General features: G+C 39.5%; 2 protein-coding genes and 1 pseudogene across 2 annotated transcripts; 1 reads left to right on the forward strand and 2 right to left on the reverse strand.

Annotated features, from left to right (window-relative positions):
• Nucleotides 1-1,172: 1,172 nt before the first annotated feature.
• Nucleotides 1,173-1,952, reverse strand: LOC121770498. The gene has a single exon (XM_042167219.1). The coding sequence runs from the start codon at nt 1,950-1,952 to the stop codon at nt 1,173-1,175; it is 780 nt and encodes a 259-aa protein (XP_042023153.1).
• Nucleotides 1,953-9,681: 7,729 nt separating this feature from the next.
• LOC121772315 (ASC1-like protein) lies at nt 9,682-12,307 on the reverse strand. Its single transcript, XM_042169356.1, has 6 exons — nt 12,020-12,307; nt 10,835-11,064; nt 10,612-10,767; nt 10,349-10,534; nt 10,076-10,260; nt 9,682-9,974 (listed from the first exon to the last, which is right to left on the reverse strand). Exons 1-6 carry the CDS (start codon nt 12,155-12,157, stop codon nt 9,937-9,939), a joined length of 933 nt encoding a protein of 310 aa, XP_042025290.1. The 5' UTR covers nt 12,158-12,307; the 3' UTR covers nt 9,682-9,936.
• Nucleotides 12,308-22,036: 9,729 nt separating this feature from the next.
• Nucleotides 22,037-22,510, forward strand: LOC121770499 (annotated as a pseudogene).
• Nucleotides 22,511-26,351: the final 3,841 nt, after the last annotated feature.

Below are 26,351 nucleotides of genomic sequence, written 5' to 3' on the forward strand. Positions count from 1 at the left end.
GTCGATTTTGTAGAAATAGAAAACATGAACAACATACCAAAAATGCTCATTGAGCTCAAAGACTTAACGATGTAAGAGGCAGCCAAAATACTATCCCCCCAGAAAGAAATAGGCAAGTGAGATTGAAAAAGGAGACTCCTAGCCACATTAAGGAGATGCTGGTGTTTTCTCTCCAGTCTAGCGTTTTGTTGTGGAGTTTCAACACAAGAATGTTGAGTGAATGTACCAAAGGATGTGTATAGAGAGGGTAGGTAAAATTCTGGACCATTATCAGAACGTATGGTCTTGATTTTCTTGGAAAATTGAGTAGAGATTGTATGAAAAAACTGAGTTAAGATGGTTTTGACATCAGACTTATGTTGCATAAGGAAAGTCTACACAAACCTAGATTTATCATCAACAATGGTCAAAAAATAGGCATAACCTTGTGTGGTGCAAGGGGAAAAAGGACCCCAGATGTCACAATGTATGAGATCGAAAATATCAGATGCAACCGAGTCAGATTCATGAAAAGAAAGGTGATGTTGTTTGGCTAGAGGACATATTTCACACACAGAGTGAGATGTTTTGGAAAAGGAGATTACATCATTCATTGATTTGAGTTTATTGAAAGACAAATGTCCTAGCCTTTGGTTCCAGATATCAATGGCTACCACAGAGTTTACATCACAAGAAATTGAATCAGAAAGTGGCAGATCTGAGGAGCTGAAGGGAATTGCAGTGGATATGTCTAGAGAGTAGAGGTTCCCAAGTCTGCTACCCCTCCCAATCACAGTCCCCGGAGAAGCTCCCTGAATAAGGATGGAATCATGAGTAAAAGATACAGAACAAGAGAGAGATGTGGTGAGAGAACTGATAGAGATTAGAATGAAAGAGAATGAGGGAACACAAAGCACAGACTGGAGAGTTATTGTGAGAGTTAAGTGAATGGTTCCCATGTGAGTTACACCAGCTTTATCACCATTTGGTAAATTTACAAACGCATCATAAACAGGAGAAGAATGAGAGAAAAAACTGATATCACAACAAACATGGTGTGTAGCACCAGTATCAAGTAACCATAGAGATGAAGATAGAGAAGAAACAACAACAAAAGGTGAGAAGAGAGTGGTACCAGTGAAAGGTGCTGACTGAGTAGGAGAGAATGATGTACTTGGTTGAGTGACAGGAACTTAAGGAGAAGATGCAGATTGAGACAAATTTGATGCAGATGTAGCAGCAAGCTGAGAATGCAAAAGAGAGATAAGCTGCTGGAGTTGATCAGAAGAAGGAGAGCCTGCAGATTGAGGCAGTGAACTGACTACTTTATCACAGTTTTCAGTGGATTCTTCAACATAATTCACCACTTTGGAGTTAGAGAACTCTCTATAGGGAGGCTTGCCTGTTCCCTTGCCAAAACCTTGGGGATAACCATGTAAGGAGAAGAATCTATCAACAGTGTGGTTGGTACGACCACAATGAGAGCATAATAGTTTGCCACGACCAAAAGTGGATGAAGCTGCATTGATGCTGAAAGGTTGTTCACTAGAGGAAACTGGAGAAGAGTTTAGCATATTACCATCAATTGTTCGTTGCCTCTCCTCTTGAATAACAAGAGAGAATGCCTTAGATAGAGAAGGTAATGGCACTATTGATAGGATAGCAGATCTGATCTGAGAATAAGAAGAGTTCAAACCGATTAGAAACTGAATTGTGCATTCATCTTCCTGATAGGTGTGCCAACTTAGGGCACTATTGCACCTACAAGTACCACACGTGCACCAAGCAGCAGGTTGTGAGTGTTTGTATTCATCCCACACAATTCTAAGATTAGTGAAATATATGCTAACATCCGAATGTCCTTGCACAAGAGCCATAAGCCGCTGCTTGAGCTGATAGGATCTGGCAGAGTCAGCTTGAGAGAATCGATCATGGAGATCAGACCAGACATCATGAGCATTATCCAGATACATAATGCTGGAGCAGATTTGTGGAGACACAGAGTTTCGTAACCAAGATACCACCATACTATTTCAACGGATCCAAGTAGAAAATAGAAGATCATCATCGGTTGGCCGCAACAAAGATCCATCGATGAATTGTAGCTTGTTCTTAGCAATTAGAGCAGTGATGATCGATCTGCTCCAATTGATGTAATTGGATCCGGTGAGAACATGAGGAACCAGCTGAAGGCTGGGATTATCACTAGGATGTAGATAATAAGGGCTAGAATGATCATCGGCGGGAACAATTACATCACCACCGCGATTGCCGCGATTTCCACGGTTGTTCATCGTGAAGGAGAGAGAAGAAAAGAACGCAGAGATCGGCGCAGAAACGAAGTGTTTACTTCTGATACCATGTAGAAATAGAAAACATGAACAACATACCAAAAATGCTCATTGAGCTCAAAGACTTAAACAAAAGCAGAGATAAACAGAGAAGAGAAAGGGAAATTTTATTGATATGATCTCAAACTTCCAACTTACAAAAAAAGAAGGTCCTATGCTATTTATATCACGCAAAGTAGCTCGCAAATGAGCTGGAAAAATATCTAAAGCTGTAACTAATTTTTCAACTAACTGCCCGCTGTCCCAACTAACTCCAACCGCCACCAACGGCTCTTTCACAACGGTGTTCTTCATGCTTCAGCTCCTTCTTCACATTTCAGCTTGCCGCCATAATTCTTAGCTTCAACGGATTTTACGGAGTTTCGGTCATTGTTTCGCGAAATCAACCATAGACTTTAGGTTTCCGTTGTGATGGAAGTTTATGGTTGTTTGGTTTTCAGTTTGGGTTATGTGAATCAGTGAATTTCAGTGTTTTGTAGTCGCTGTTTGGTTTTTTTTCTTGGTTTCGTTTTTTATGGTTGAAATATACTTATTTGATTATTTTGTCGTATTTGTTTGCATCACTGGTTTTTTATGTTCGGAATACCAGCAATGGTTTCCAGCAACATATTTCTACAATTGCTACGTCATTGAACTAATCGTACATTATCTCATCCATGTTTACATCATTTCACTGGTAAATTACATCATTTGGGTTTACAATATTCCATTAATTAGATACATTATCCGTTAAATTGACATTTGAAGTGGTTGATTTGTGTACATTGCACATTAATGAATGTTTTGCTACATTAATGCTATGATTTGTTACATTTGCAAAATTTACATTAATTTACCAAAATATTACATTATTCAGATTTTAAGAGTGAAAATTTATCTTATTAAATGATGTAATTGCTTTGGTTGTGCTTGTACATTTTTTCCCCTTATATTTTACATTATCTGGTTATATTTTCCACTTATATTCTACATTATCTGGTTTTATTTTGCAGTTCACATTTTGTCCACTTGTATTCTACATTAGTTGGTTACATTATCTGGACAACGGCCGACTTCGATGATGACTTTGATGAAGACTTTCCCTTTCATTTACACCGATCTAAGGAGGAAATGACTGTGGATAGGGAGGCTGAGCGTGCTGCAACGTCAAAGTGTTTACATTGTTTGTAATATTTATGTTTTAATGTATAATTTGACTTTTGTATATTAATGATAGCATTGTGTGCATTATACAATTGTACATTATTGATTGTATGAATAATACATTAATTGTATAATAACGTATACATTATTTATTAAGTATGTTGGTAATGTACATATAAGGAACTATAATGTAACGCATCATGACATAGTAATGTACCATTAGAATAATTAGAAGAGGTTCATACAAGTCATAAATAATGTAGTCATTCATTTAGAAGTATGAAAACTCATAAATAATGTAGTCATTCACTGCCTAAAGGATCGATGTACATAAAATACATAACTAATGTAGTCATTCAATAGTGAATAATGTACGAAAAATCATTAATAATGTAATCATTCAGTAGTAAATAATGTAGATGTCAGAGCAGCTGTTAGAAACAATATGTTTGGAAAATAAACGAAAAAATATCAAGATTTCTTCTTGTCGTGATCTTGAATCATGATGTCACATCACACCACATGTCCTACACTTTCAAAGCGGTCTGCTCACCTCCTTTATAGTCTTTTCCCCCTGGGGGATCATACGACTAGCATCTATACAAAAAAACGAAATTCAATGGATGTGGTGGTACTATATCTTAGCCCCATGGGTTGCTAATGTTAGGGTTAGTATACTGAAAAGCATGTTTCGAGCGAGAGTTCGCACGAATAGAACGTTGCATGTATACGTAAAAACTCTACAATCCACTTTTGACCCGATTCAGTATTATTCGAGCATTTCGCACGAATAGAATCAGTATATTATTACATTGTGTTTGCTTGTGTGTTTATGAGATGTTTTATAAACATTTAAATGCATAAGAAGTAAACAAAGCCTAAGTCTTTTGCTTAGTAGACTGGTTGTGGGCGCCGTCCACTTTAAGGTAACTACAGTCGGTTCTAAGCAATGCTTTGCAAAAGAAAAAGAAGAATTTCACAACCTAGATAGGCTTTGGCTACCTATCGTGAAAGGTTGCAATGTCAGTCTGTTTATTTCTAAGCCTTATTGAAATAAGATGACATTGGTGTGGTATAGCACTGAATGGATCTAACAGCAAGACGTGTCTTTATGCTATCTACTGAAAGACTAGGCCTTGATAAATATCTATTTCTTAATCTACATACGTTAGCATTCAGCATACGATATTGAGTATCTACTACTTTGACTTACCAAAGGTGCAGGTTTTTGGTCACCCAACGATCCAGGTATATTGGGTAGTGGTGATCATTATCTAGCGGTGCTAGGATTGCTATTATGTTGAAACGTACGCGAGGTGAGTCTCGTTTGATAATGTCCTCAAGAGGAGCTTGAACAAGGTTTTATTATTCGGAAACTGGCCAGTTGGAGTTTTATTACTCTATGAATAATAAATAAGTGTTTCTTGCTAAGTCCACTCTTGGAATTAATAAGATGTTAATTAATTAAATCCATAGCAGACTTTAATTAATTAATGGACATTTCTATCTTAAGCGCGGGAAATAAATAATAAACAAAATGGAAACCCGGAATACTTATAATTTCGGATTTGGATGGGGAGTTCAATATTACGTCTGTAGTGGCTGCTCGTAATATTCCAATATAAGCTTGTATTAAATTGTGGGTTCAATTTAATTAGTAAAAAGCTAATTGGGGAAGCCCATATCCAAAGCCTTCCATAGATCCCTGACTGGGCCCAATATGAACTATTATAAATAGGAGAATAAAAGAGACAGAACATTATTCAATATAGTTGAAAATTTCGTCCCTCTCTAATTAGAGAAGAGGGACGAAAATTCTTTGATTTTCTCCTCCGTGAGATCTTCAGCTCCTCCTCCGTGAGAATTTCTGTCTTCTTTATTCGAGTCCTAGTGTTTCGATAAGATCAGCCCACCCTGATGTCGGAATACAGTTCGGGACACCAGTCAGAAGATCTGTGGTCAAGTATTGAAGATCATCGTGGAGAAGGCGCAAGCAATCGACGATTCTTTGGAGAATCAACGAGGTAAATTGGCTAACTCCGTAGCAAGCATGTTTTAGGATTTATTTGTTCTAAAGCATGTATGTAATTCAAGTTATGAGCATGATACATCTGATAATTACGCGAATAGATTTTGTCTAAATAATCTGCTAAATAGATCCGTATTATGTGATCCGTTTGAACGCAGCTTCCGCTGCCAACCCCTTCAGCTAAACCCAAGGGGAATGATTCAAACTTCCTACCCTTGGTAATGGTTTCGTTTGTGAGTGAGTACTACAACCTAGCCCCATGGATTACTAAACCCAATGGGCATGGACTCAACTCTTGCCAAACATTAAATAAGTAAACATGTACATCCTTTAGTTCTACGCAAGTACATTAAAGGCCAGTTTGCGTACATTATCTACATTATGACATCCAAAACATAGAAAAACTAAAATTTAATGGATGTGGTGGTACTGTACCCTAGCCCCATGGGTTGGTAAACCCAAGAGGAATGATTCAAACTTCCTACCCTTGGTGATAGTTTCATTTGTGAGTGGGTACTACAACCTAGCCCCATGGGTTGCTAAACCTAAGGGGAATGATTCAAACTTCCTACCCTTGGTGATGGTTTCGTTTGTGAGTGGGTACTACAATTTAGCCTCATGGGTTGCTAAACCCAAGGGGAATGATTCAAACTTCCTACCCTTAACTCTCTGTCTTTGTCAAAGTTGTGTCTGTGAATTTGTACTACAACCTAGCCCCTTGGGCTACTAAACCCTAGGGGGAAGGTATAAACTTCCGGCACAAACATAACTACACGTAAAACTATTACCTCATTACAGGAGGTATTCCTACATTAGAGCATCTCCAATGCCGGCGTCAAAATCGCGACGCCGATTTTTCGCCGACGCCGGTTCTGACGCCGAACCATTGGAACCGGCGTCGGTGAAATCGGCGTCAAAATCGGCGCGGCCATGCCGATTCGGGCGATGACGCCGGTTCCGACGCCGATCCTCACGGCGCCATTGTGGGTCCCGGATCTGCGTCAAACCGGCGTCAGATTTTATTTTTTATTTTTTTTTCTTTTGAAAACACTATATATACGCGCTTTGAACGTCATTTTCATTCGCACCACTTGTTTTAACGAGTACTCTCTCTACCTTACTTTCTGTACAAGATCAATTTAAGAAATGAGTAATGCCGGTGGTAGTGGTGGGGATGCGGATGAGTACGAGCGTATGATGAACGAAGAGCTAGATGCCTATACGAGCCGTGAGGTTGATCGATGGATGCAGAGTTATATGCAGCCGGCGGCACCTCGGCCACGACCAGTTGTCCACCGTCGACAAGTGGTTGATCGTGATCATGAAGCTGCACATCAGCGCCTGTTCACAGATTACTTCGCAGAGGAGCCGCGTTTTAACGCCAACCATTTCAGGCGTCGTTTTAGGATGAGGCGGGACTTGTTTATGCGTATTGTTAACGCTTTGGAGCAGCGATATCTGTGTTTCCGCTTCAGGCACGATGCGGCTGGCAGACCCGGCCACACCCCTATTCAAAAGTGCACTGCGGCAATCAGGCAGTTGCCCTACGGCACCGCGGCAGACATGTGGGACGAATACCTCCACATCGGTGAGACGACTGCCATCGAATGTATGAAGTATTTCTGTCAGGGCATGATCGAAGTATTCGGTGATCAGTATCTCCGAAAGCCTACCCCCGAAGATTGCCGGAATCTGCTGCGGATGCACGGGGATCAGCATGGGTTCCCGGGAATGTTAGGCAGCATAGATTGTATGCATTGGGAGTGGAAGAACTGTCCCGGTGCCTGGAAGAGGTTTTACACGACCGGCTACAAGAGAAAAAAACCCACGATGATCCTCGAGGCCGTAGCTGATTACCGGTTGTGGATTTGGCATGCGTATTTTGGATAGCCGGTTCGAACAATGACCTAAATGTCCTCAACTCGTCGCCCCTTTTCAACGAGCAGTGCCAGGGCGTCGGTCCGGCCATCAGTTTTGTCGCCAACGGCAACCAGCATGATATGGGCTACTACTTGGCGGATGGGATATACCCTAGGTGGCCCGTCTTTGTGAAGACGATCCGGTGCGCATCAGATGCGAACAAGGCCTACTTTGTGACGCGGCAGGAGTCGGCGCGAAAGGACGTGGAGCGCGCATTTGGTGTGCTTCAGGCTCGATGGGCTGCAGTTAAGGGACCAACGCGTTTGTGGAATGTCGACTGCATTGCTGATATAATGTACGCCTGTATTATTATGCACAACATGATTGTCGAAGATGAAGGTGTACAACTGACTGATTGGGCCAACGACGATAATGAGGCCGGTCCAAGCCACGGAGTCGCCACCGCCAACGTACGAGGTGGGTTACCTCACGATGAAGAAGCCCTCCTCCAAGCACATGCCGACATGCGTCAGACGGAGGCTCATATTCGACTCCAAAAGGATTTAGTTGAAGAGTTGTGGGCGCGGAGGATTGCAAGGCGTTAGTTTTTATGTAAATTTATGTAATTTTTTTAAATGTAATTTTTTTAAATGTATTTTTTTTAAATTATTGTACTTTTTGAAATTTTAATATTATTATTCGAATTTTCCGTATTTGTCTCGTAAATTAAATTCCGTATGTTGATACGAGTGTAAATTAAATTATATAATTGTTATTAGTGATGTGGATAGGTAGTGTGAAGGCTATGTGAGGGCTATTTGATGTCCAGTTGATGTGGCAAGCTGATGTGGCAGGAGAATCGTAGTACTGATGATGTGGCAGTGTGAAGGCTATGTGAGGGCTATTTGACGTCCAGTCTTACTGGAGATGCTCTTACATGACCAAAATCGTACATTAGATTCTGGAAAATAAAGAGTGTCACCTGACTACTATTAAAAAAATGCAAATTATAAAAAGTTTTGAAAAAAAAATGCAAAACCCAATTTCTACATCAACTAGCCAAAATAGTACATTAACTTATCGAAAATTACGAGTGGCCCCAGAAAACCCTTTAAAAACGACTCCACATTAACTAACCAAATTAGTACATTAACTTAACGAAAATTTGGGAATGACCTTGGAAAACTCTTAAAAAAACGATTATACATTAACTAACCACAATAGTACATTGTTTCACTAGAAATCTCTAAACTGTTCATACAAAACATGAAAATCGCAACTTCTACATCAAATCACCACATGTTTTAAGCCCAAAATGTTCAAAAAATCATACAAAAATCACACTAACACACAAAAGATTTCTAGAATTCATCTAAATCGAGTATTTGTAAATCAAGGGAGTGCATAACCGCTGCATTTGGCATCTCCCTAAACTAACCTTTTCGAATATTTTTAATAATTTTCTTAATTACACATGTCATAAATAACGTCCATTAGATGGAAAAAATCATTGGCTTGAGATTAGTTTTGAGTTTTTCAAATATTTAGTCTAATGACCTGAATACATCCCTTTAAAATGTAGTATAAGATTATTGATGATTTAAAATTTAACAAATTTATTAATTTATGACGATATACTAATATTTATGGCACTAAAGAAGTCGTAACCATATTTTCATTAATTAAACAGTACTCCTTCCGTCCCCCAAATTTTGTCACAGTTTGACCGGGTATGAGTTTTAAGAAATGTAATGGAAATGAGTTGACAAGGTTGGTAGGATGTGGGTCCTGCTTTTAAAATATTAGTTTTATAATAAAATGTGGGTGGGAATAAGTTAGTGGAATGTGAGATCCATTTCAAAAAATGGTAAAAGGTGAAATGTGATAAATTTTGTGGGACAGACGAAAATAGAAAAATGCCACAAAATTTCAGGGATGGAGGTAGTATCTTTTTTCCAAACCTCTTTTTTGTATTTATTGATGACATGAATATTTGTCAATATATATAGTCACGTACACGTGTCGAAGACTAATGAGTATTCACAAAATAAAATAGTAAATAAAAATAAATTAATTTATGAACTAATCATGGATTAATATTCTAATTTAGTAAATTTCTAATTTTTTTTAATTTTTAATTTAATTTTATTTTAATTAATCAGGGATTAATATTCTAATTTAGTCAAAATTTCACTAATCATCCGTTTAGTTTTCGACAGAATCGTTGAAAAAAGACCGATCCAACGACGATTTCATTTGTTTAGAACTCAACTTTCAAAAATTGAATGTTTTGGAACAATTTCGTATTTCGATTATATGTTTAGAACTAAAATAATATACGTATAAAATTATGAAAATTCAAATTTATTGTATACATGTAGGATGGCACAACACAATGCGAAGTGATTTGATATAAGAAACACACAAATCCAAAAATTCACAACTTGTGAATCATATCAGCCTCCTCTTTCAACTAGTGCTCATCTGGAATGGACAAGAACAAAAACCAGCTTCTACCACTAGCAGCAGCAGTTGAAAAGAGAGTGCCTACTTCCATTGCATATGGTCTCGACTTCAGTCCTCGTGTGGATCTTCATCTTCATCCTCCGAATCTGCAGAACGAGACAAGACACCCCTTGCTTGTGTGATCATTTGAGAAATCAACTAAACCAGAAAACTGGGACTGGATAAGTGGTTGTCAAGATGAGTTTACCAGATCGAACGTCATCACTGACTGCACCGCCTGCTTTGATTTGGGCGACCAGCATCCGGAACATCAGAACCCACCAGTAGACATGAAGGACGAGAAGGTAGAAAAGAAGCGTATTGAAGACGTAGTAATAGATTGGCCCTTCCCCTTTCAGAGTCTCCTTATCTAAGTACTCGATAAGTTCATAACTGCCACGATATAATCACCAACAACATCAAAATGCAGAATTATCGAGACGAAGACAAGCAAAACACAAAGTCATTTACAGAGAGTGACCTTGTGCTCCATAGAATCCAGAAGGGATAGTAAATGAGACGAAGAATGATCCAGAGAAGGACAAACATAACGAACGAGCAGCTTGCTAGTGCTTCTGCACCACTGTATTTAGACATCTTACCTATTTCCAAGAAAACATCGGTGGCATCATGAAGAGCTAAAACCATCGAACCAACTCGCCCAAACCTGCAGAAAGAACATCCAAAAGGTTATTGCGAAGACTCTACAATAACAACTCATGCTTCGCTTCTAAGAATACATACCTCAATATATAAGACAATATGATGAGAGTGGATGATACGACGTGGTGGCCCATAGAAACCCAAAAATCAGAGCGCCGCATCTCCCAAAATATCAAAGCGAATATAGAGTAAACATAGAAGCCGCCAGTGTACATATAAAGGCCTTTCAGTTTCAACCTGTCGAGCGCGCAACACAAATCTATAACTACCTCCAATCAAAAGGTGAAAAGGAATGGAGCCTTACTTATATTTCTGTTTGGGCCAGGTCTGATTTCCAGGTCCTTCCCAGAAGTGCTTTGTCTTTGTGAACCACGGCTCGTTGTAGGTCACAGAAAGTGCCAAGATCTCAGCTGAAAGAAAATATACACATTTCCATGCTGACTCCTTGAACTTACGTATCTTCTTTTTTCGCTCATCACTTTCGTTTTCCACCACTTCCATTCCCTTCCCAAATACCAATCGTCTGCCCACCCACTGCACCGTATAAACGAAGGCACTAAGCAACAAAACACTTAGAAAGATCATTCATATGCTGATTAACAGATCATATTGAAGCCTATGAGATCAGGAACAAAATGAAGCATCAGTGTTCACTATAGAATTTTTTATCCAATCACAAAAGTAGCATCTTGCTTACAATAACTGCATCAGTGAAGCAACATTTTAACATAATTTTTGCTTCAGACATATAATCACCAAATTCAAACTCAAATCCAATAGTGAAAACATCATAGCCACCACTTTCAGCTTCCAGATTTTGAGAATCACAACTCAATCCTTGCTACCAAATAAGCATTCCCCGGAATCTACAGCTTGATTCAATAATGTTGGGATGAAATTGTTGGGTACAAACATTGGAAGCAGTATATAAGTGTTGTCCAATCTCAATCAGTTTGAGGCCTTTTAGGAGTGACCTAAAAACAAATTCGTGAGGGTTTCACCTAAAACGGACAATATCAAACTAATGTGTAGTCGACGATTCTATCAAGTGGGTCTGGCCTGGATGAACCCCGGTTAGGGTCGCCCAAGTGGCTTTGGGTCAGGCGTTTGTTGGGTACAAACCCATCCCACATCGGATGAGTGAGGGAAGTTGCTTCACCACAGCGGATAATATCAAACTAATGTGGAGTCGACGATCATAACAGAAATTCGAAGTTGCTTCACCCAAGCAGATAATATCAAACTAATGCGCGGTCGATGATCCAAACAGAAATTCCAAATCCGTGTGGACGGATAATATCAAACTAATGTGCAGTCGATGATCCTACAAGAAATTCTTGAAATGTTCCAACTTGAACCAATTACAGTGACATGAAACAATCCGAAAAGCACTAAATTCCAACAAGGGTCATCGAGAAAAAACATAAAAAAAACACAGATGCAAAACGATTAAAACGTGCATGATCATAATCAAAAGGAAAAGAAATACCTCAAATACAAATCTGTCGAGTAAAAACCTCAGAATTGGGAAAAAGACGGCAAAAAGAGGGAGCACGATGAAGTCTTCATATTGGGAGTAGGATTCGAGCTCCCAGTCCATGGAACTTGCAATTTCAAGAAAACCCATTTGTCCAAAACGCTTCAATTTACATAGTTATGGTACAAAAAAGAAGTTTCTTAAAGTTCTGGATAACTTTGTTATCACAGTTCTTGGTAAAGAAGCAAGTTTTGGTGGAGTTCAAAAAAGATTTTTGTAGGAGTTGAAAACAGAGTAATGATTGACTTGGGTCTCCTTCTGTCACGCGGCATTTTCCAATAAAAAGCTTCTGTTACATTAATAAATTAATAATATTACAAGAAGAAATTGAAGTGCTGATTTTATTAATTTAGTTCAGTTTGGGGAACAGAAAAATGAAAGAAATTCCAATAGCTCTTTCATTTAGGGTTTATCTCAACCATTATTAAGTTTAAAACTACGTATATTTCTATATTGAGTAAATGTCAAAATTGGTCCCGAACATATGCTCATTTTATGATTTTGGTCTTAAACTTTATCTTTTGAAATTTTTAAGTCCTAAACATTTCAAATCGGATCACATTTAACGGGTTTATTGCCAATTTTGACGAACTGTTGATTCTGATTTTTTAATCCATAATTATTTCCTTAATTATTTAACTAAATACTATTAATTTTAAATTAGAAATAAATTGAACATTAACAGTTGAATTGTGATTTGGAAAAAGGGAAAAGCTGCAGGCTGCGGTGGTTCAACCAGCTGGACTTGAGGATAAACCGGCGGGCGTTCACGGAGGAGGAGGAGGAGAGGCTGATGGCGGGGCACCGGTTGTACGGCAACAAATGGGCGATGATTGAGCGCCTGTTTCCGGGGAGAACCGACAACGCCGTCAAGAATCATTGGCATGTTATCATGGCTAGGAAATACTGTAGAAATCATGGAATAAAATATGCCCGGTCAATGGATTTTGACCAAATAATAAATGTGACGAGACATCTAATTTTGTGAAATTAAATGATATAGCGTCGATCTACATTTTACGCAGATAAATGTAGTATATTCACTTTCTCAAATCCGATTTCCGTTGAGTAGAAATAGTGGATTAATGTTGGGCATTATTAGCTTTTAATTAAAGCTTGGAGTTTGAGCTTAGGGAATAATTAACTAGTGTTAATTAAGTGACTTTATGTTACTTAATAATTATAGTGGATCAAGATGGGTGAAAGAACCGTGCGCGCGGCGCCGCCGCCGCCCGAGCTCATGGTCGTGGTCGCGGTCTCGTGCCTCGGTCTCGATCTCGATCTTGGATCCTGATAATTGGTCTTTGGGTGGTCTTTGGGCTCGGGTCTGGACCCGTAGTAATCTTTTTAGACCACCACTTAGTCAGCAATCCAAGTGGCTTGACACATCATCAAGCGTGGCACAGTCAAAGCCTACACGACTGCCACGAGAGAAATCTAAATGGAAGGCACACTCCTGCCACAAGCTTATAACCGCCGACAGTTACAAATGAGCCATGATGAGCCTTCATGGCTTGGTTGACCCTGCATGGTGGCTTGGCCTATAAATAGGCTAGTCATTCCACTGCATTTTACATATCATTCACAAGCATAACAACATAAGCTCTCTCCCTCTCTCTGCATTGTTTTTCTGTCGAAAGCTCTGCCCTCACCTCCATCCAGTTCACCGGAGCTCTGTTGATTGTGGTGCTGCTTCACCAGAGACGTAGCCGTTTTATCTTTGGGGACGACACGCCAAACCGAGAGCACTACCGGGGCGTATCTCGTCTTGCGAAAAGAGGCCTCCTCGACTCGGCTAAACCACTGTTCACGGTTACTGTTTCAAATTTTCCAATTATAATTTCATTTCAGTTTCCCCTTTTATATTCCTTCTTTTGGGTTGTATTACGCCCTGTTGTATCTCTTGTAATCCCATAATCCAACAATCGCAAGACGAGATAACTTGCCTTTGAAGGAATTTGGACTATAAACTGAACTTAACACTTTCGAAACTTTTAACACCTTTGCTGGAGATGTCGACTGAACCCAACATCGCTGCTGCCACCACCGCCGCTGCCATTTCCTCCACCATGGCGACCACTGGACCTGTCAACACTTCGTCAATTCCCTCGATGATGCCCACTCCCGGGCGCTATCCATCTTCATCAACAACGCCTTGGGAGTTTGTTAACCCCCTTGGGCCCACTGGTGGATCCACCTCGAGTGGATCGGTTGGTTCCACTTTTAGTGGTTCATTCGGATCCTTTAATGGATCGAGTGCTGGGGCCTTCGGGTCTCACACGAATGTTGGGGCCTTCGGGTCTCATGCGGGTGCTAGTCCCTTCGGGGCTGGTACGACCATGGCGGGCTCTATGCCCAACATGAATTGTGGGGGCTCTATGCCCAACCACGTTGTTGGCTCATTCGGGGGCAACGGAATTGGTTCCTTCCATGGACCAAGTGCGGCACCTTTGGCACCAAGAATGATGCCACCTGCCGAGAAGCCACCAAAGTTTGGAGGATCTGACTTCAAAAGGTGGTACCAAAAGATGTTGTTCTACTTGACAACATTGGGCGTCACCAACTTCCTCACAGAAAACGAGCCGCCCGCGCCAAGCGATCAAGAGACCATGCTCGAAGTCGTGGCGGACTATGAAGCTTGGAGAAAAGGAGATTATCTTTGTAAAAATTTCATTCTAAGTGCTTTAGATGATAGTTTGTACAATGTATACTCCGTTGTAACCACATCAAAAGAGATGCGGGAATGCCTAGAAAGAAAGTATAGCATAGATAATGCTGCAGGTACTGAACAAGTTGTAGCATCCAAATTTATGGACTACAAGATGGTCGACTCTCGACCCATCATGGAGCAAGTTCAAGAGCTCCAAATGATCATCCACGCACTAGTGGCTGAAGGGATGACCTTGTCCGACAAATTCCTAAGGTGCACGATCATCGACAAGCTTCCTCCTAGTTGGAAGGACCTCAAGAGCTATCTTAAACACAAGCGAAAGCAGATGACTCTTGAAGACTTGATCGTGAAATTGCGCATTGAGGCTGATGTGCGCAAAAGTGACCAAAAGGCCGAGGGCTTTAGCCCACTTGAAGCCCAAGCCAATCTGTTGGAGCAGGGCGGTCCCTCCAACAAACGTCCTCGCCCAAGTCAAAAGGATAAAGGGAAGGGAAAGCAGCCTGCAAAGAAATTTGAAGGCGAATGCTTCAAGTGTGGCAAAACTGGCCACTTTGCCAAGGACTTCCGCAGCAAGAAGAAGAAGCCGGTGGCCACGTCGTTGAGAAGGAGTTCAAAGACCGGGATGAAAACAACCTCATTGCTGTGGTCACTGAAGAAGTTAACCTTGTTGATAACAAGGGTGCTGGTACATCGACACCGGCGCTACTGCTCATGTCTGCTCAGATAGGAGCAAGTTTGTCTCCTACACTGCGGTTGAAGGAAGGAAGATCAACATGGGTAATCAAGCATCGTCCGAAGTTCTCGGCATTGGCAACGTGATTCTCATGATGACGTCTGGCGTTACTATCACTTTGAAGGATGTACTGCATGTCCCAGACATCCGCAAGAACCTAATGTCAGGATCAATAATAGTTAATAAGGGGTTTAAACTTGTATTTGAGTCTGATAGGTTTGCATTGTACAAGTTTGGAAAGTCACTCGGAAAAGGTTATGTAACCGATGGACTTTTCAAGCTCAGTGTGGCAACTCGCAGTGTTGCAAAGCCGTTGGCTAATAATAATAAAGCTTATACTTCCTCTTACTTGACTGAGTGTTCAAATTTGTGGCATTGTAGATTGGGACATGTAAATTCAAAAGCCATTAAAAGATTAGTGAATTTAGATTTACTAAAGACTAATGAAGTGGATACCCAAGATAAATGTGAAATTTGTCTTGAAGTAAAAATGACTAAGTTGCCGTTTCACTCGGTTGAACGAAGAACAAAACCACTTGAATTAATTCACATGGACGTATGTGATTTAAAGATGGTGCAAACTAGAGGTGGTAAAAAATACTTTATTACTTTCATAGATGATTGCACAAGGTATTGATACATTTATCTTTTAAGAAGTAAAGATGAAGCAATAGAAGCGTTCAAAAATTATAAGAACGAAGTTGAGAATCAACTTGGTTGTAAAATCAAAACGATTCGAAGCGATAGAGGAGGCGAATATGTAGCCCCGTTTGAGGAGTTATGCAACGCAAGTGGTATAATTCATCAAACAACTGCTCCCTATTCACCACAATCTAATGGTGTTGCAGAACGCAAAAATTGAACTCTAAAAGAGATGATGAATGCACTGCTTCTGACTTCAGGATTACCACATAACATGTGAGGGAAGTTGTTTTGACAGCCAACTATATCTTGAATAAAATCCCTCTCAAAGGAAAAGATGTTACTCCTTATGAGTTGTGGAAGGGAAGGAAGTCATCCTACAAATACCTCAAAGTGTGGGGGTGTTTGGCAGAGGTGATGGTTCCTCCGCCCAAAGAAGTTACAATCGGACCTAAAACAGTTGATTGCATCTTCATTGGATATGCACTTAATAGTAGTGCATATTGATTTGTTGTTCACAATTCTGAAATATCGACTATTACAGTAGGAACAACAATTGAGTCAAGGAATGTTGTATATCTCGAAAATACATTTCCTTGCAAAGACAAGGAAAAAGTCTTAACCAATTCTGAGACAAGAATTGAAGTAGAAGCCACTAGTTCTAAATCAGCGTACAAGGAACCTGAATCGCGCAAGCATGCAAGGCCTGATCCAAATGATACAGGACTAAGACGTGGTAATAGGGACATAACACCAAAAACATTTGGTCCTGACTACATTGCTTTTATGTTAGATGAAGAACCGACATCTATAAAAGTAGCCTTCAATGGCCCAGATGGGCTACATTGGAGAGAAGCTGTTCAAAGCGAAATTGATTCAATTTTGCTAAACCACACTTGGGTGTTGGTAGATCTACCTGAAGGTGCGAAACCTCTAGGTTGCAAATGGATACTTAAAAGGAAATTTAAGGCCGATGGAACAGTGGATAAGTATAAAGCCCGACTAGTAGTAAAGGGTTTTAAACAAAAGGAAGGACATGACTTCTTCGATACCTATTCACCTGTAACAAGGATTACATCTATCTGAGTGCTTCTCGCTATAGCTGCATTGCACAATCTTGAGATTCATCAAATGGATGTAAAGGCGTTTCTAAATGGTGAACTAGAATATGAAATTTATATGAAGCAACCCGAAGGGTTTATAGTACCTGGACAAGAGAAAAATGTATGCAAGCTCGTAAAGTCTCTATATGGATTGAAATAAGCGCCATTGCAATGGCACTTGAAGTTTGATAATGTGATGTTATCAAATGGATTTAAAATCAACGAGTGCGACAAATGTGTCTATATCAAGAGCACTAATAACAGCCATGTTATAGTATGTCTATACGTTGATGATATGTTAATCTTGGGTAGCAACACTCAAGTAATTAACGATACAAAGGCCATGTTAAAGAGAAACGTTGACATGAAAGACATGGGTCTAGCCGATGTAATTCTTGGAATGAAGATTCTAAGAACGTCTGATGGAATCATCTTAACACAATCACATTATGTTAAGAAGATATTGAATAAATTCAAAGCCTATGATGGCGCGCAGGTTAAGACTCCAATTGAACTCGACGTTCACTTGATTAAGAACAAAGGCGAGCCCGTTGCACAAGAAGAGTACGCACGGGTCATCGGATGCATTATGTACTTGACTAATTGCACTCGACCTGACATTGCTTGTGCCGTGAACAAGTTGAGTCGTTACATGAGCAATCCAAACAAGGAGCATTGGAGAGCTCTTGTGAGGGTTTTGAGATATTTAAAACATACTCAAAATCATGGGCTACACTTCTCGAGATACCCCCCTGTACTTGAAGGGTACTATGATGCAAATTGGATATCTAACAATAGAGACTCACTTTCAACAAGTGGATACGTATTTACTATTAGGGGTGGTGTTGTATCGTGGAAATCCACAAAACAGACATGTATAGCCCGATCAACAATGAAATCGGAGTTCATTGCCTTAGATAAGGCTGGTGAGGAAGCCGAGTGGCTTAAAAACTTCCTTGAAGATATTCCATGTTGGTCTAAACCAGTGCCACCGTTGCTGATCCATGGCGATGGCCAAGCGGCTATTGGAAGGGCAAACAATGGCTTCTATAATGATAAGTCTCGACATATACATCGACGACATAACACCGTGAAACATTTGATCATTACAGGGGTGATTACAATTGACTATGTGAAGTCAATAGATAATCTAGCGGATCCGCTAACCAAATGGTTAAACCGTGATCAAATGAATAAGTTGCTAGAGGGAATGAGTCTGAAATCCACAAACTAAAGAATTATCATAGTGGTAACCCAACCATGATGACTAGAGATCCCAAGAACTTGGTTCAAAGGGACAACTAAGCTATGAGAGTTCATGAGAAACACTCAACTATATCTATTCCCTATAGAGCAATGGAGTGTAAGAAAGCTTGCCTAGTCGTGAGGCTAAGTCTATGACTTTTAATGACTCCTAAAGGATCTCGAGGAGATTGAGTTCTCAAGGAGACCGAGTAGGGCAAGATACTCGATTAGGAATCACCTATATAAGTGTGAAGTGAGGCCGCTTCAAATAACACACTTATGAACCCAAAGTGGTGTCCAAGGCCGCAAAGGACACAAAACGTGAGAACGGATAAGGTTGATGTGTTTAAGCGTTAACACCATTGTCTCGGTGCACGCCGTGGGGGATTAGTTCAAAGCATCGCGCTACTAAGCCGCCTGTGTATCCGATGGTGTCGACTATGGAGGGTTCAAAGCCAACAACTACCTATCCTTATGCTTATATACCTCTCGAGGGTTGAGCTTGTGTCTGCATGCATATGCATTTGGCTATTTCCACTCATGTGGGGGATTGTAGAAATCATGGAATAAAATATGCCCGGTCAATGGATTTTGACCAAATAATAAATGTGAAGAGACATCTAATTTTGTGAAATTAAATGATATAGCGTCGATCTACATTTTACGCAGATAAATGTAGTATATTCACTTTCTCAAATCCGATTTCCGGTGAGTGAGAAATAGTGGATTAAAGTTGGGCATGATTAGCTTTTAATTAAAGCTTGAAGTTTGAGCTTAGGGAATAATTAACTAGTATTAATTATCCCACATAGGAGAAGTGACACATCTTTTAATGTGCTTAAAATAAGTGACTTTATGTTACTTAATAATTATAGTGGACCAAGATGGGTGAAAGAGCCAACACGCGCGCGCCGCCGCCGCCCGCCCAAGCCCGAGCCCGAGCCCGTGCTCGATCTTGGACTTGGACTTGACAATTGGTCTTTGAGTGGTCTTTGGGCTCGGGTCTGGACCCGTAGTAATCTTTTTAGACCACCGCTGAGTCAACAATCCAAGTGGCTTGACACATCGTCAAGCGTGGCACAGTCAAAGCCTACACGGCTGCCACGTGAGAAATCCACACAAATGAGCCATGATGAACCTTCATGGCTTGGTTGACCCTGCATGGTGGCTTGACCTATAAATAGGCTAGCCATTCCACTGCATTTTACATATCATTCACAAGCATAACAGCATAAGCAAAAGGGTTGACGACGATCTCCCCTTTCCTCCCACCTATTGGGCCCCACAAGCATCACTTGCTTTCTTTCAAGGTTTTTATTTAATTATCTACATTGCTCATGGAATGTTACTTACAATAACGAGAAAATTAGAGTTGAATTAATGGTGTAAACAACCTCATCAATCCGCCATCTAATCTCATCCCAGGATAAACGCGACTGGAGGAAGATGAAATAAGAACCCTAATTTATTATATATTTATGATTTGAAATTCTGATTTTAAATGAATATTTATTTAAATAATTAAGGAAATAATTATGGATTAAACCTGTTGATCGTTAGTTTTTAACGGAACAGTTAGCCCTGAACCAAATGTGATTCGGTTTAAAATACCAGGACCAAAAAATCCAAAAGATAAAGTTTATGACAAAAATCATAAAATTGACATATGTTCAGGACCAATTTTGGTCTTTACTCTTCTATATTATATCATCTTTCTTACTTTATTGTCTTCATTTATAATAAAAAATAAAGTTGCATAAAATCACATGGCACCTAAGAAAGGGATCATCTTCCTTAGAATGAAGGAAGTACAATTTATGTAAATTACGATAATCTTCTTTGGGACAGAGGAAGTACAACTTATATAAATTACGATAATGAACCAATGGCATTTATTATACAATGTTGTTTAATGTATTAATTTAATGGAGGGAGTATTGGTTTACACAACACAAAAATGCCGCAAACTTAATTTACATGATTAAACCTAATTTCTAAACCTGATTTACAAAATTATAACTTTATTTACACGCACCTAGAGAATAAAACTAAAGTTATTTTTAAAAAGAAAAAATAATGGGTTACCAGAACTCAATCTAATCCAACCAAACTCGAAATTATCATGTTCCTAATAGGTCGATCCAATAAAGACACGAACCAAATGTTTGACCAAAGCCCATTACTTTCGTGTGTGTTCGTGTTAGGTTGTCGTGTCGTATCAAAAATGGTAAGCCCAGCTTTTATATCAGGATGTGCATGAAAAGTCTAACGGGATAAGAAACTGAAATCTTCTAACACCTTAAGGGTTGCAACCAGGGGCGGAGCTAGTGTAAAATGAGAAGGGGCAAATGCCATACCTCAATTTTTAATATCTATATAGGAATTTTTGTTATATTTTTTAATATTCATAAATTCACACTATTTGCCACTTATATTTTTAAAAGTTAACAATTATTTGCACCTCTCCTAAGAAACACACCACCTTACACCTTTAATATTAGGGGAGGGGCAATGTTTAATGCACGATTTTTCCAATGTTGGTTTTTGTGAGAAACATCAAATGAATGACCTTAATTGTATAAGACTAATGAAGGCTACTTTAGGATGTCCATGACTTTTTTTTTGGTAGTTAGCAAGAGTATTTATCGACGAGACTATTCTCTACGCTGATTTGTAGATACCTCAATAGGTGGGACAACTGATCTAAGGATTTAAAGTTGCTCTATACCCATAGACAAGGATCGATCTCCTGACCATTTGGTTAAGGATTGATGAGTCTCAGACCACTCGACCACACTCTTTGGGTTAGGGTGTCCTTGATTTTAATATACGTAGACATTGGTGTTGCATGATACTTGTTCAGATAGGAGTAATATATTCATACCCTCTCCGGTCATTAAATTTGTGTCCATTTTCATTTGTTCTATTCTACAAAAGTAGCCACTTTTTACATTTGATAAGTTTTTCTTTTTTTTATAGGGTGAGTCCCAATCTCCCTTAACAATATTCTAATTAGTTTATAATTTTGCATTAAATTCTGTTCATTCATCCCAGAAAATATGGAGTAATATAAAATTGAGTAAACGCACATCATAAATTTTTACGAGTCGAATGGTGTAATATAAAATTGAGTAAACGCACATCTGTATATTTTTACGGTCGAATAGAGTAATATAAAATTGAGTAAATGCACATCAGACAATCATTGTGACGTAAATAAGCGATAGCAATATTCTGATCGATGATATTTTTACTGACATTTTATTCTGAATAATAAGTATACTCAATACCTAATGAGATTCATTAAACAAAAAGTAAGACATTTTAAAATAAATTCTCTAAATGATTACATAAAATCGTGCAATTGAGTTTTAAGCTAGAATACTCTTTTGAGTTGTTGCTATAATGATATTCTATAGTTCCATAACTGAATTAATGTATTTGAATAGCTTTTTTTTTATAATCCAAAAGCTTAGGAAGAGAGGTGGCAATATGAAGATGGAAATCTCATTTATCTACATATATCTATCTGTATCTTATCTATCAAAAGTTTAGAAGAAGAAGAAGAAGTAGAAATGCTCCTCCACCATCACATCCTACCACTCCTCCGGCTACCGAACAGCATCAACCGCCGCCCGGCAGCCACGACGACGGCCAGCTTCTCGCTGTCGGACAAGTCACTCTCCTCCCGCGGGTTCACGTTCCACCGCACCGCAGAGAATCTAAACCTTGACCACCTGAAGCCGTGGGATTCCCGCGCCGCGACCCGGAGAAGATCCGGGTGGCGCTGGAGCACACGGAGGCGCTGGTGTGGGTGGAGCACCGGCGACGGCGTGTTCAACGCGATCATATGGGACGTGGTGGTGGACCCCAGCTTCCAAGGCTTCAGCCTCGGAAAGGCTGTGATGGAGAGGATCCTCACAGCCCTGTTAGACGAGGGGATTACCAACATCGCCTTGTATTACGAGCCCCGGGTTCTCGGGTTTGTTGCCGACCCGGATGGCATCCGGGGAATGGTATACTCTAGGAAGAACAAACGCAAAACTTAATTCATTATTATCTAATCAATCATACAAAATTCTTTTCTATTTTCTATGTATATATAGCAACCTACAACATTCTTTCATTGCAGCAGGATGGTATAATATCATCGTTTCCTTGCCACCATTTCCTTTTCTGAATTTGTAGAGAAATAAATTAGATTTGTGTACAATAAATGTAATATTTGGATAATGTAATTTATTTGAATTTCTCTTTAATTAATAGAGTAAATGCCCCTTAATAACTGGAGTGTGTTTTGGACTAAAAAAAGTTTGAAACTCCCTTTAGCAATATTAAATCAAAGCATGTGGACATACATGTGTTGATATTTTCAAGATTTGTGTACCGTGTCTTATACCAATCCAAAGTTAGAAGTACAAAAAATATAGTTCACTCTTACATTAAATTATATTTAGAATTTAATTAAATTTTAATCGTAAAATATGCCAAAATCCTAGTTATAATTTAATCACTTATATGTTCTCCTAATTATATAGTTCCATAAGTGTGTAGTTTTGTGGAGTACTATAATTTTAAAATTCTCATTGAAATTTGCATTAACCATATTGACAACTGTAGGGATCAGACTACCATGACACTATTACTATGACCTCTTTTGCTATTACACCGCTTACTGAGTTGGCTAGACTCAGAGGAACAAGCCACAATACAAAAGAGAGTTACAGAATTACAAAAGGTACTAAGTATAGAAACCGTAATCGGAACGCTAGCTGAGATCAAGTATTTCACCAGACTTGAATCCTCTAGCTCCACCGACTAATTCCTGCACGTTAAGTAAACAGATTAGTAATACTAGAAATGATCTATAACAGAACAGACAACTCAAAGGTCAGAAGAGACAGAAATTGGCTCAGGTCACAACAACGACTACACCAGGCCAAGAACCTCCCCACACGCTTCAACGAGTCAGTCACAACCAGAGAAACCATTGAACACAGGCGCCAGAGAACGTAGCCTCACTGACTACCACCAGTTCGCAACCACGACCCTCAATCACCACACAACTCACAGATCTTCCACGATCTACACAAGATCTCTCACACTGAACACCCAAACCCACCGGATCTGAAACCCTAGGTCAGGTCCGACACAAACTCACAAGGAAACCGAGAGAGTAACCTAACTCAAAAACTTTACCGATGGAATCAACTAAAACAAGGATTTATCGGTAGAAACCAAGGATCGGAGGAGAAAACCGTCGGTAACCGCCGTAGATGTAGTGAGAGAAAGTAGAGAGAAGGAAGAGAGAATCGCACTGCAGAGTGAGAGAGAGAGAGTGAGAATAAAATAATGGAGTGAGGCGAAGCGGCACCTCACTTAACACACATCACAAACACAACCCTGGATCCAACGGCTGTGTTTGATGATTCGAGAGACTGGACACGTGGCGGCCATCGGTGAGGTAAGTTACTCAATGGACTGGGCACTAAACGGGCTGCCCACTTAAGGAAATCGAGCCTCAACATTTAATCCCAACTGGATCAACCCAATTTATTAAATGCATTAGTCCAACAACCAATTAGTCCACAAATATTCAACATTCTCCACCTTGGACTACTTGGGAGCACATGGGGAGACCCTTAGTCTGCTGTTGCTTCATCACAGCCTACAAGGTAATCCAGAACACCAGAGAACCGAGGTTCATTAGTAATGGACTACCAGGTTGCCGAATAATACAAGAGGGATTGCACCTCAAGATTATGTAGGACTTTATCTGCCTTTAGACACCAGATGACCAAAGTCAATTAGTCTACACGGACTTATAACCCCGGGACATGCACATGCTCAACCAAAATCAAAATACAACTTTTTTATGCATGAGAGCAATTTATCCACAGAAAGACATTTTGTAACAAAACCTCATTTTTCTCCACAACATCTCTAATGAAATGGAACCTAACATCTATATGCTTAGTTCTATCATGGAAGACAAGGTTTTTACACAATTGAATGGCAGACTGACTATCAAAATATAACACAGGAACAGTTTTATGGAATTTGAGTTCAGAGAGAACCCTTTTTTAACCAGATAGCTTCGTTCATAGCCTCTGTAAAGGCTATATATTCTGACTATGTAGTTGATAAGGCTACAATGTGTTGGAGTTGGGATTTCCAACTAATGCAGGACCTGGAAACTGTGAACACATAAGAAGTGGTAAACTTCCTCTTATCTTTGTCATTAGCATAGTTAGAATCCAAAAAACCACATAGCTCAACACCAGGTTCACACTTAGAGAAATAGAGACCATACTTAGCAGTATTTTTCAAGTATCTAAGCAACCATTTAAGAGCTTCCCAATGCACAGGTCCTGGATTTGACATGTATCTACTCAAACATGAAACAACATAGGCAATATCAGGCCTAGTACAAACCATGAGATACATCATAGAGCCTATAGCATTATCATAAGGAATCTTCTTCATAGAGTTGGTTTCAGATTCAGTTTTAGGACAAAGGTCCTTACTCAGCATAAATGTACAGCCAAAGGAACAGAAGCAGGTTTAGCATCAAGCATATTAAAATTTTCAAGAATTTTTTGCACATAAGGTTCCTGGTGAAGCACCAGAGTTGAGGACTTCCTATCCCTAAGGATATTGATCCCCAAAATATTTTTTGCATCACTAAGGTCTTTTATGTCAAAATTTTTACATAAAGCAGATTGCACATGTTTAATAGACTTAATACATGGACCCATGATGAGCATATTATCAACATACAACAGCAAGAACACATGAGTTTTATCCAAGTTTTTAACATACAGACAAGCATCAAAGGTACTTCTCACAAAGCCTAATATTTGCATGCAAGTATTAAACTTGATATTCCACTGCCTAGGAGACTGTTTCAGACCATACAGAGCTTTCTTAAGCAAACATACATGATTAGGAAAATTAGGATCAACAAAACCTTCAGGCTGTTTCATGTAGATAGACTTATCTAAATCACCTTGAAGGAAAGCAGTTTTAACATCCATTTATTTCAATTCCCAATTAAAGTGAGCACACAAAGCAAACATCATTCTCACAGTAGTAAACTTAACCATAGGAGCAAAAATTTCACTGTAATCAATCCCCTATTGGTGAGTAAAAACTTTGGCAACCAACCTTGCCTTGTACCTAAGCCTCTCTATCTCATCTTTCAATTTAAATAGCCACCTGCAATCAACTACAGCGGCACCAGGAGGCAAAGGCAAAAGAATCCAAGTCTTATAGATAAACAGCGGCACCGGGAGGCAAAGACAAAAGAATCCAAGTCTTATAGCCATCTTAAGGGTCAAGGGAGATATTATCAGGGTTTACAGGGAAAAAGTTCCATTACTGAGGGGTATAAGGAGTAGTTCTATGCCTCTTAATCCCATGTTTTTGATACAAAGAATCCATTTGAGCATTACAGAACTCAAGACCATTATCTGTCCTAACAGCCTTGATCCTATTTCCAGTTTGATTTTCAATTAAATCTCTCCAGTTTGAAAAGGTTAGAAAGACATCAGACTTGTGTTTTAAAAGAAAACACCAAACTTTTCTTGAAATGTCATCCACCATAGACAGGAAATAGACTGCCCCAGAGTGGGTAGTGACAGAGGCATGGCCCTAAACATCCATATGAAGGTACTCTAAGACAGAGTGACTGATATTTTCAGTCAATGGGGTAGGGAATGAAACCCTATGTTGCTTTCCCAACACACAAGTTTCACAAAAGGGTAGTTCATTTTTGAAATCCAACTCACTCAAAATCTCAGAGTTTTTCAAAAGTTTTAACCCCTTTTGACTCATATGCCCAAGTCTATTGATAAGTCGTATTCTAGGCCTTGGTTACTGGTCAGTATG

This window comes from Salvia splendens, chromosome 16 (genome assembly GCF_004379255.2).
Source record: "Salvia splendens isolate huo1 chromosome 16, SspV2, whole genome shotgun sequence".
In the NCBI taxonomy this organism is placed as follows: Eukaryota; Viridiplantae; Streptophyta; class Magnoliopsida; order Lamiales; family Lamiaceae; genus Salvia; species Salvia splendens.

Excerpts from the sequence above, each read along its gene's own strand:
- LOC121770498 (XM_042167219.1), bottom strand. The coding sequence starts at position 1,952 with ATGTATCTGGATAATGCTCATGATGTCTGGTCTGATCTCCATGATCGA.
- LOC121772315 (XM_042169356.1), bottom strand. The coding sequence starts at position 12,157 with ATGGGTTTTCTTGAAATTGCAAGTTCCATGGACTGGGAGCTCGAATCC. Across the intron at positions 11,065-12,019 it reads TCGACAGATTTGTATTTGAG|TGGGTGGGCAGACGATTGGT; the intron begins GTATTTCTTTTC and ends TATACGGTGCAG. Across the intron at positions 10,535-10,611 it reads ATATTGTCTTATATATTGAG|GTTTGGGCGAGTTGGTTCGA; the intron begins GTATGTATTCTT and ends TTCTTTCTGCAG.